We start from the raw sequence: 12,213 nt of genomic DNA on the forward strand, positions 1-12,213 counted from the left end.
CACACCCGCTCCCCATTCACACCTGGGACCTTGTAACACTAACGAGTCACATGACCCCGGGGAGGGAAAATGGCTAATTGGGCCCAATTTGGACATTTTCACTTAGGGGTGTACTCACTTTATTTTGAGGGGACAGCAAATTTATACTGTTATACAAGCTGTACACTCACTACTTTACATTGTAGCAAAGTTTCATTTCTTCAGCATTGTCACATGAAAAGATATAATAAAATATTGACAAAAATGTAAAGGGTGTACTCACTTTTGTGAGATACTGTGTATATATATATATATATATATATATATATATATATATATATATATATATATATATATATATATATTTGCTATATTCAAATAGTGTTTTTTCATGTCTTGTCTAGAGGTCGACCAATATATCGGTCGATATTTGGCATTTTTTCACTTAATCGCCATCGGCCGATTGTGCTGATAAAAAAAGGCCGATTAATAGAAGTCAATGCAAGTTGCCTGAAGTCTTCTTTGAAGTGACTTCTCTCCCCTCTGGGCAGCCTGCCAAATCTGATAAAAGAACCTGAAGAGATACAATACACTTATCAATGAGCTGAACTCTGTGTGTAGAAATTCTCAGTTTAACCATTTAAAGACTAAATCTTTTCTGACATTTGTTGCTTAAAGTAAAAATCCTGTATTTTCTGCTAGAAAATCACTTAGAACTCCCAAACATTATATATATATTTTTTAGCAGAGACCCTAGGGAATAAAATAGCGGTTGTTGCAATATTTTATGTCACACGGTATTTGCGCAGCGGTCTTTCAAACGCAATTTTTTTTGAAAAAATACACTAATGAATTAAAAAAAAAAACTAAGCAGTAAAGTTAGCCCATTTTTTTTTTTCGTCCAAAAGTTTTGATTACCTGTTTTTGTGTATTTAATATTTAAGATATAGTTTTTTGTTTTTTTTTAATCTAAATTATACATACAAGTGAACTGATTGGAGGTTTGTTTTGTTTAATAAATGTTTAAATGTAAAAAATCTTCTGTTTCACTAATTACTTAAGGTTGCCCTCACACTGGAGCGGGCAGGCGTTGACGGTAAAACGCTGCTAGTTTTAGCGGCGCTTTACCGGCATTTTAGCAGCGCTATTCGGCTGCTAGCAGGGAGCTTATAACCCAGCTAGCGGCCGAGGAAGGGGTTAAATGCGCCCCTGAAGCGCTGCTGCCGATACGCTTTGCAGTCGCTTCGGCAGCGATGCGCATTCATTTCAATGGGCAGGAGTGGTGGAGCAGCGGTATACACCGCTCCAAAGATGCTGCTTGCAGGACTTTTTTTAACATTCTGCCAGCACATCGCCTCAGTGTGAAAGCACTCGGGCTTTCACACTGAGACTGCAGGGGAGCCGTTTTACAGGCACTTTACAGGTGCTATTTTTAGCCCAAAAGCGCCTGAAAAACGCCCCATTGTGAAAGGGGTCTAATTGTTAGATTTTATGAGATGAAGGGAAAAAATAAAATAAAAAATAAAATCGGCCTTATATATCGGTCCAAAAAAATCGGCATCACACAATATCGGCCATCGGCCACCGCGATTTCTAAATATCGGCATCGGCCAGAGAAAAACCCATATCGGTCGACCTCTAGTCTTGTCTAAGTGGGGTTTTCAGACCTGGTTTGGATTTTCAAAGAGAATTTCTCCAAGTTTGGTGCTTATTTAAATGTATTTGTATTATATTTGTTTTATTAAGTAGGAGGAAGTGTTTTGTTTAAAGTAGACTTAGATGCTCAATGTTTTGTAGCTTAACACATTAATCACAATAAAATAAAGATTCCCCAGTAAGCTATTTGTAAAAATACTAACCTCAGCACTTTAGGATGTTTACAACTTTTAATGCTGCTGGCTCTTGTTATTTCAATGCTGCTCCTCTGAACTTCCAGTCTTCACAGGAATGAGTTAACAGTGGACAATGCAGTCTCAATCCAGTCTGTTAGCTTGGTGAAGGGAAGAGGAGGGAGAAGAAGCAGAGGAGTGCCTTGCCATCCTATGCTATGGGGCTGTGTGTTTCTACTGATGCACACAGTGTTTGCAGACCCAATTCTAGTACCTGCATGCAAGGGTGGCTCCATAGGGCACTGTGAGGGAAAAGAGCTACCCTGAAACAGGAAACCTGGGGCAGCAGTCATGGCAACAGCTTAACTTACAACATATACTAGGATTAGGGACAAAGAAATGGCATACTCAGTATGTAATTAAATCATCTGCTGAAAGTGCTAAATAAACTGAAGGTTTAATACCAATCTAACAATAGATATTGCAGCAGCCTGTACTTTATCAGTTCTGCCACTAGATGGTGCATTGTGAATTTTATCTCTATATTTATGTGATTTTTTTGTTGTTGCTATGTGGCACAATGCACATTCGGATGCAAATGTTGTGATAACTATTTACATGAAAAAATTATTTTAAATATATGTATATATGCGCAAAACACACATACATACATATATCTATACGCACACTTTTTAGGCCAAAATGTATGGTGCTACATTTCTTTGGTAAATATACAACCTATGGTATAATATATTTAAAAATTGATCAATGCTGATGTAATGACTACCTAACCTTTTTTTGGAAAGTAGACAGTCCAAGATATTCAGCAAGAGACATGGGGGATTATTTACTAAAGGCAAATTCACTTTGCACTACAAGTGCAAACTACAAGTGAAAAGTGTACTTGAAATTGCACTGAAAGTGCACTTGGAAGTGCAGTCGCTGTAGATCTGAGGGGGACATGCAAGAAAAATTAAAAAACAGCATTTTTGCTTGCACATGATTGGATGATAAAATCAGCAGAGCTTCCCCTCATTTCAGATCTACCCCTCAGATTTACAGCGACTGCACTTCCAAGTGCACTTTCAGTGCAATTTCAAGTGCACTTTGCACTTGTAGTTTGCACCTGTAGTGCAAAGTGGATTTGCCTTTCGTAAATAACCCCCATGGTGAGTTTTTTGAAGTTTTTGTCCAAATTTTTGGGAAAGGGAAGAATATTAAATCATTTTTTTTTACAAAGTTGTCATTTTAACAAGTTATATCTCACACGCAGCATAGACATACCTATAATTACACCCCAAAACACATTCTGCTATGCCTCCCAAGTATGGGGATACTACAGTATCTCACAAAAGTGAGTACACCATGACATTTTTGTAAATATTTTACTCTTTTCATGTGACAACACTGAAGAAATGACACTTTGCTACAATGTAAAGTAGTGAGTGTACAGCTTGTATAACAGTGTAAATTTCCTGTCTCCTCAAAATAACTCAACACACCTCCATTAATGTCTAATGCAACAAAAGTGTGTACACCCCTGAGTGAAAATGCCCAAATTGTGCCCAAAGTATCAATATTTTGTGTGGCCAGCATTATTTTCCAGCACTGCCTTAACCCTCTTGGGCATGGAGTTCACCAGAGCTTCACAGGTTGCCACTGGAGTCCTCTTCCACTCCTGTTGGATGCTAGAGACCTTGCGCTCCTCCACCTTCCGTTTGGGGATGCCCCACAGATGCTCAATAGGGTTTAGGTCTGGAGACATGCTTGGCCAGTCCATCACCATTACCCTCAGCTTCTTTAGCAAGGCAGTGGTCATCTTGGAGGTGTGTTTGGGGTCGTTATCATGTTGGAATACCGCTCCGGCGGCCCAGTCTCCGAAGGGTGGGGGATCATGCTCTGCTTCAGTATGTCACAGTACATGTTGGCATTCATGGTTCCCTCAATGAACCGTAGCTCCCCAGTGCCAGCAGCACTCATGCAGCCCCAGACCATGACACTCCCACCACCATGCTTGACTGTAGGCAAGACACGCTTGTCTTTGTACTCACCTGGTTTCCACCACACACGCTTGACACCATCTGAACCAAATAAGTTTATCTTAGTCTCATCAGACCACAGGACATGGTACCAGTAATCCATGTCCTTAGTCTGCTTGTCTTCAGCAAACTGTTTGCAGGCTTTCTTGTGCATCATCTTTAGAAGAGGCTTCCTTCTGGGACGACAGCCATGCAGACCAATTTGATGCAGTGTGCAGCGTATGGTCTGAGCACTGACAGGCTGACCCCCCCACCCCTTTAACCTCTGCAGTAATGCTAGCAGCACTCATATGTCTATTTACCATAGGCAACCTCTGGATATGACGCTGAGCACCTGCACTCAATCTCTTTGGTCAATTTAAACATGAGAATGTATCATGACACAGAGTGGTACTGTGGATACATAGCCAGTAGGCAAGTGCCACGTCCTGAATTTAGTATATAAAGATGATGGGAGGGGACTTTGGACTTTTTAGGCACAGTAATACAAAAATTACTTTGTATTACTGTGCCTAAAAAGTCCAAAGTCCCCTCCCATCATCTTTATATACAATCTCTTTGGTCGACCATAGCTAGGCCTGTTCTGAGTGGAACCTGTCCTGTTAAACTGCTGTATGGTCTTGGCCACCCTGCTACAGCTCAGTTTCAGGGTCTTGGCAATCTTCTTAAAGCCTAGGCCATCTTTATGTAGAGCAACAATTCTTTTTTTCAGATCCTCAGAGTTCTTTGCCATGAGGTGCCATGTTGAACTTCCAGTGACCAGTATGCGAGAGTGAGAACGATAACACCAAATTTAAAACATCTGCTCCCCATTCACACCTGAGACCTTGTAACACTAATGAGTCCTATGACACCGGGGAGGGAAAATGGCTAATTGGGCCCAATTTGGACATTTTCACTTAAGGGTGTACTCACTTTTGTTGCCAGCATTTTAGGCATTTAATGGTTGTCTGTTGAGTTATTTTGAGGGGACAGCAAATTTACACTGTTATACAAGCTGTACACTCACTACTTTACACTGTAGCAAAGTGTCATTTCTTCAGTGTTGTCACATGAAAAGATATAATAAAATATTTACAAAAAGGTGAGATACTGTACATGTGTGAGACTTTCACAGACTAATGCATAGAGGGGCCAAAAATCCAAGGAGCACCTTTGGACTTTCAAGGAGCATAAACCACCCGTAAATTATGCTAATTTCCTGACTACCTATCGCATTTTTGGAGACCCTGGAGCACTAGGACAGTAGAAACGCCCACAAAATGACCCAGTTTTAGAAATCAAACACTCCAAGGTATAATAAAGCCATAGAAAATGTCATTTTTGCCACACGGATTTGAAAAATGCAGAACAGATTTTTTTATTTTTTTTGTGAATTATTACGATATTTCTAACACATCTCATAGGCATACCTAGAATTACACCCCAAAACACATTCTGCTACTGTGTTTTTTTTAGAAATATTTTTGTTTCAATTTTTTTGTTTTGTTTACAATTTGTTTTGCATACTGCAAACAGAGTAGTGACACTTTAGACACTGTACTACTCTGGCAGGGGGATTGGGATTTTTTTTTTATGCTGTGACTGCTGATCACTTTAAAAGCAAGTGTTTTAACTGCCATTAATGGTTTTCATTCATAATTCATTGTTTACTATACTCTTGTTTACTATTGTGATGGCTGTGAGTGGACTCAGCTATCATATGGTACATGCCGCTGTGATTGGCCCTGTACATGAGGTAGTCTCCTTTCTTCAATGTTTTCCGCCTGGGATTATAAAGAGTTTATCTGAGCATTTAAAGGGAGTTGTGGCCGACGGATATTTCCTTAATGTTCTGGAAATGTCCAGCTCATGTAGTCTGCCTGATAACTGTGTCCAATCATAGAGATCCCAATAGTAAACAATGCTATCATGGATGCCATTCATGATAGTTGTTTACTAGCGGACATGTAATCGCTGAGATTAGTCACAGCGATCACATGGTACCTGGGCCAGTCACAGGGGCCCGGTATTGACAACTGTAATCCTCTGTATCCAGTGTACACAATAGTCCCCAGTCGCGCTCCTGAACACCATCGGTAGGATGTATGGGTACATCCTCCTAGAACTACAATGCATCCACCCAGCGGTTTATATACATTGGCCGGGCAGGAAGTGGTTAAATAACGATGAAATTAATTGATATGTTCATATCATGGTGTATGGGTAGTGGCTTTGTCATTCTTAACAAAAAAACACGTTAGAATAGAATTTGTTCCTGCTGGCTATGTTAATAAATGAAGAATACTGTTTTGCATCCTGGTGTGCAGTGTTCCTGTTGCTGGTACAAAAGGATTGCTTTGACGGAGTTGAGCCAGCACCTAAGATGTGATCGTGGAGTGTGGAGACTGATCTCACCGACGTATATGTAAGTAACATAAGTAACATTATGAAACTTCTATGATGGTGTACAACCCATAGTTTTAATGCCTTAAAAGAAACCTGTACTGAGAGGATATGTAGAATGATGATAATGACCTCTCCTTGCTAGTTGTTCGGCTGCCATGTTCATTCAATGGCTTCAATACTTTGAGTCACTGACAGTGATCAATTTTGCAGAGTCCTTCACCTCTACTTTTTTGCATACTTTTTCCTGAAGTGTGCACAGTGTGCCATGTTCATATACAGAAATGCAGGATAATACACTAAGAATATTAGACAAAAATATAACCATTTCTGGATCTTCTATGTCTTGAGGAAAATGCAGCCACCAGTCCTCTCTGCTTCCCTCCACCTGGTGCATAAGGGGAACCAATTACAAGGTCATCTTTCTTATCTTTATTCATATCAGCAGCCAGAAGGGTCCATCCCAAATTGCAATAGGTTTCCTGCAGAGACAGTTTATTATAGTCAGTCTACTGTATCTGTACTGCACTCCACACGAATGTGCAGTGCTATGAGTAGGTTGGTGCCACACCCCACTCAACAAAGTAGTATAAAAAGGAGAAAAAAAAAGGAGTGTTATATACACGCATGGGACGTACGTGGACATTTCAACATGATAATGATCCAAAACACAAGGCCAAGTCGACCTGTCATTGGCTACAGCAGAATAAAGTGACGGTTCTGGAGTGGCCATCTCAGTCTCCTGACCTCAATATCATTGAGCCACTCTGGGGAGATCTCAAACATGCAGTTCATGCAAGACAGCCCAAGAATTTACAGGAACTGGAGTCTTTTTTCCAAGAGGAATGGGCAGCTATACCATCTGAGAAGATAAAGACCTTCATCCATAAATACCACAAAAGACTTCAAGCTGTCATTGATGTTAAAGGGGGCAACACATGGTATTAAGAACTGGGGTATGTAAACTTTTGATCAGGGTCATTTGGGTAGTTCCTGTTGTCATTATGTTTTAAAAAGAGTAAACACAGTTGATTGATAATAAATTGCTTCAGCCAAACACTAACCATGAGTGAAAGAAAAGTTTTTGTGTTATCATTCATAGTCTCTGAAAAATGTCCAAGAAATCATAAATTCTGCCAGGGTATGTAAACTTATGAGCACAACTGTATGTGCAATGGCATTACATTCAATTGAGTTTACAGTTTTTTGGTGTTTTTTTTATATTTTCAAGTTGTACTTCTTGTCAAAAAGCAATATTTATGTTTGTTTATGAAACGTGGTTTTATTTATGAAGACGTTATATATCACAACGGCTAAATCTGTGTCTGTAGAGCATGTTCAAACCTTAATACCATAAGTAATAAACGTGTTATTAGATGTTTACTCGAGGAGTATATAATGTTCGGCAATTCTAAAGAAATAATGCATTAAAATTTAACTAAACCCATTAGATTTTAGTAGGCTATAATGTACTGGAGATTTTAGTCTACTAAAATACGACTAAAACTAAAACAATTCAAGTGTCTAAAATACAACTAAAACTAAAATGGCATTTTAGTCAAAAGACTATGACTAAAACTAAATCGAGATTTGATGTCAAAATTAACACTGGTTGGAAGTCAGCAGAGCTTCGCATCATTCACTAAGATGAGAGATAATTCCTATGCAAACTGGAAATTGAATTTCCTTATTGAAAAGGCTATTCTCCTTTAGTGAATGAACTCAAATATACAGTATTTGTCATTTATGTTTAGAATATAACATGTGCCCTTACCCTGCATTTTATAGTGACATTTGCTTGAGAAGAGAGGCCTCCACCCCTGGTCCCAAAATAGACATATACAGAACCCTAGAAATCAAGTGCATATTAAAGAAATGTTATTTAGCAACATATAAGCAACAAAATTCTACTAGTTCTCTTTTGTAGGCTTCTTTTTCCCTTTATGTTCACCTGGCGATCTAGCCAGTAAGTCTGTTAGACTTCTTTCACACCGGTGGCTATTCTGCCCTTGTTAAAAGCATGTTTTTTTATTTTGAAATTCTAGGACTCCAGGCACAGTGATCACTTGCAGTTGTAAATTGCGATTAGCAGCGGTTACGTGCATTTACGTGCGGCTGCGTTTAGCTGCGGTGGAACATTCTTGACATTTCTGATGTGCTTCCTGTTTTTCTTTCCTCATTGCCGCTGCTATCCGCAGGAGGAATAGTACACTGCGATTACCTGCGGCTATGTACAGATAGCTGCGCTAAATCGGTCCTAGACGCAGTCAAATTTATTTTTTCTAACTGCACAAAACCCCATGTAACAAAACTGTCACTAAATGCATTAGGCCTGATTCACACCTATGCAGGTTGCAGTTTGCATATTCCAGGTCCATTTTGCATTTTTTAATACACATTTTTGATCCCTTGGAACCAAAAACCAGAAAAAAGTCCCTGACCCTTTCCATAAAATGCATAGATGTGAACTACATCCATAGGAAACCATGTTAAATGCACTGTAGTGTGTTTCTGCAAAACTGAAAAAGTGCTAAAAAATGCATTGGTGTGAACCAGGCCTAAAAAGTGTCACCTGGAGTCTGGCTTTAATTTGTTAGCCAAGTCCAACTAAATCTGTTAATCTAACACTCCTCGTTACTCAAATTGACAATACTGCTGTCCAAGGGTGTCTCCATTGCTCTTCCATCCCAAGTGGAGACACCACACCCTAAGATCGGATTTGTGTTACTGGCAGGATCACCAGGTGAAAATAAAGGGGGAAAAAACAAATGTTGTCACTAAATTTTGGTAAACAGCAATATTTTACATTTTTGTTTTTGGATTTATTACCTCTTTAATGTCTGCTATAAATCTATTGGTTTACACCTCAGTTGCCTGAGTCTAAATGTTTTTGAAGAAACAAATGGTATATGGTATAGGAACAATATTTCTATGCCATGTAACCCTTCATTACATTATTGAAATCTTTATTGTTCTCCTATCATACAAAATCATCACTTCTGTCTATGCGGGTGCTATATCTTACTGTATATGTAAGCGTGCCTCCTCCTACTGATGGCGCTCCCACGGCTAGATCTGGCTGACCATCAGCATTGAAATCCAGCACTACCACTGAAGAGCCAAACCGTCCAGAGGGCTAGAAAGTAGGTAAACAAAGTGTTGTTCCACATCATGTGAGTTTAAGGAATAACATGCATTTATACGCACACCATATTTTTTACTATTATAATTATTTTATTTGATTAATTCCCGCTGATAGATGTATCAGCGGGAATACCTATTTGTTGTTTTTTCTTGCAAGCAATTCCTCTGGTATAGCAAATACTGATTTAAACTAGACCTAAAGGCAAAACTTTTTTTTTTTCATTTTGGATAGAACAGAATAGTGTTTTGAGTTAAGTCAAGTTTTTTGCCATGTCCCATTGAGCAGATTTCCTTTTACTTCCTGTTCCATAGACAAAACGGGAAATGAGAGGAGTTATGTTGGATGTAATGCGTGAGATGTTGCATCTTATATATGAAAATACAATCCTGTTTTGATACAATGGTTAAAATACTCACAAGCCCCCCCCGTGACTGGGGTATAACTTGATGAAGTCATATGAAACTAGCTGTCTGAATGTATCAGTGGTTGCTTTACACTCATGACTCAATGTCCTCTCTTGTCCCCCTATGTGCCCCTTAGGCATTCATTGTTGCTTTTTTTTTTGTTCTATTTAGCTGTGTTTTGTTTCTATCAATGTATGTTTGTTTGAAAATATAAAATAAAGATAATATAAAAAAAAACAGGAAATGAAAGGAAATTTACCCAAAGTAAAGAGTAATGCCGCGTACACACGAGCGGACTTTTCAGCATCAAAGGTCCGACGGTCTTTCCGACGTCTTTCGATGGAGTTACGACGAACTTTCGAACGACCGGACTTGCCCACAAACGGACGGACTAAAGTCCGTTCGTTTGAACGTGATGACGTACGAAGGGACTAGAATAAGGAAGTTCATAGCCAGTAGCCAATAGCTGCCCTTGTGTCCTTTTTTGACCGCCGGACTAGCATACAGACTAATGGATTTTTCGACCGGACTCGAGTCCGTCGGAAAGATTTGAAACATGTTCCAAATCTAAAGTCCATCTGATTTTCAACAGAAAAAGTCAGCGGAAGGTCCGATGAAGCCCCCACACGGTCAAATTGTCCAACGGTTTCGTTCGGTCGGACCAGTCCTGTCGAAAAAAGCCCGTGTGTACGCGGCTTTAGGGTAAAACTAGAAGAGTCCCCCCCATTCCTGTTCTGATGTCACAAATTGGGATTTTATTTTCTTTTTCACTCTGGGTGATAGGACAAATAGGGTAAATCTCACTAACAGGGGCATAAACAGCGATAATACCCTGGCAAGTATTCCAATCCCTCTCCAATTTATCTAAAGCTTAAAATATTTAGTTATGCTTTAAGCATAAAAACTAATAACATGCATTAAAGTGATACTAAAGTCTCATTTTATTTTCTCTACAAATAACAAACATGTTACACTTACCTGTTCTGTGTAGTGGTTTTGCACAGAGCAGCTCCCATTCTCTTCCCGGGTCCCTCTTCAGTGCTCCTGGCCCCTCCCTCCTGTCGAGTGCCCCAACAGCTAGCAGATTGATATGGGGGCACCCGAGCCCAGCTGCAGCTCCGTGTGTCCATTCAGACAACCGTCCCGCCTCCTCTCTCTCCTGATTGGCTGATTTTGATTTACAGCAGCAGGAGCCAATGGCGCCGCTGCTGTGTCTCAGCCAATCAGAAGGGAGAGTCCCAGACTGCCGAGCCACTTGTGCACATTGCTGGACAGAGATGGGGCTCAGTTATGTATTGGGGGGGCTGAGGGGGGCTGCTACACACAGAAGGTTTTTTATCTTAATGCATAGAATGCATTAAGATAAAAAAACTTCTGCCTTTACAATCACTTTAAGAGCATGAACCGAATGAAAAACAGCACCACTCACATGCTCCTGTCAGATGTGTTGGTCGGTTTAAACACTGTTGCTGGGTGATGTGTGCTGGGTCACTGATAAGAGCACCTCAAGCCCAACCACATAACAATAAATGTTTTCCAGGACTGCACACCAATATAGTGAATCACAAACAAATGATCACAAAATGGCTTCAGCTGGTTCTCCATGCATCAGGGAAGCCCCTCTAACATGTTTTACCTGTGTAGGGCTTAATCATTATGAAGCTGAACAGTGTTTTCTGACCTACTGGGGCCCCTTAAAAGCATGGTATTTTACTTTTAAAAAGTAAACTTAGCCTTTAAAGAGGAGCACCAGGCTCCTTCAGAAAAAATAAAAGTCCGCAAGCTACAAATACTGTAGCTGCTGACTTTTCATAAAAGGACATTTACCTGTCCATGGAGACTGCGATGTCCTCACTAGAGCCGATTCTTCAGTAGCATCTTTAGCAAGGGAAACAAGAAGTGAAGCCTTGTGGCTTCACATCCTGTTTCCTACTGCGCATGCGCGAGTTACGCTGCGCCAGAAGACTGTGGGGGAAGGAGGGGGGGCTGAACTTCCTGCTCAGTTCGCTGCAATGATCTGAGAAGGAAGTGGGAGCAGGTACCTGTCAAAACCAGGTACTGGCTCCCCCCTGTCAGAGAACTCACAGTGCTAATGCCCGTCTCCATGCAGCAGTGGCTAATCCCCATTCCGCTACTGCCAATGGACATTGTCAGAGAACTCACAGTGCTAATGCTCGTCTCCGTGCAGCAGTGGATAATTCCCATTCCGCTAATGCCAATGGCCATGTGCAATGTCCCCAACAGAGGCGAACGAGTTCCGGAACGAGCGTGTGCGCACACCCATGCTAACGTGTGTGCGCACTCGCGCATGCACATTCAATTCCACCAATCCTGGCGCATGGTGCCCTATATACACAGAGTCTCTGCCTGATACCAGTGCTGGATCATCTTCAGCTTGTTCCTGAGTTCCTGATTGCTGTTTGACCTGTTAC

General features: G+C 40.5%; 1 protein-coding gene across 2 annotated transcripts in view; it reads right to left on the bottom strand.

Moving 5' to 3' along the window:
- GPLD1 (glycosylphosphatidylinositol specific phospholipase D1) overlaps window positions 1-12,213 on the bottom strand; it is a 96,253-nt gene that overhangs the window by 17,813 nt on the left and 66,227 nt on the right. For both annotated transcript variants that reach the window (XM_073631153.1, XM_073631152.1), the window contains exons 15-17: window positions 9,258-9,368; window positions 8,007-8,081; window positions 6,558-6,714 (exon numbers count right to left, since the gene is read on the bottom strand). In XM_073631153.1, coding sequence (XP_073487254.1) covers window positions 6,558-6,714; window positions 8,007-8,081; window positions 9,258-9,368 — 343 coding nt within the window. The remainder of the gene's footprint in view (window positions 1-6,557; window positions 6,715-8,006; window positions 8,082-9,257; window positions 9,369-12,213) is intronic.

The sequence above is a fragment of the Aquarana catesbeiana genome, linkage group LG05 (assembly GCF_042186555.1).
Source record: "Aquarana catesbeiana isolate 2022-GZ linkage group LG05, ASM4218655v1, whole genome shotgun sequence".
Taxonomy (NCBI): Eukaryota; Metazoa; Chordata; class Amphibia; order Anura; family Ranidae; genus Aquarana; species Aquarana catesbeiana.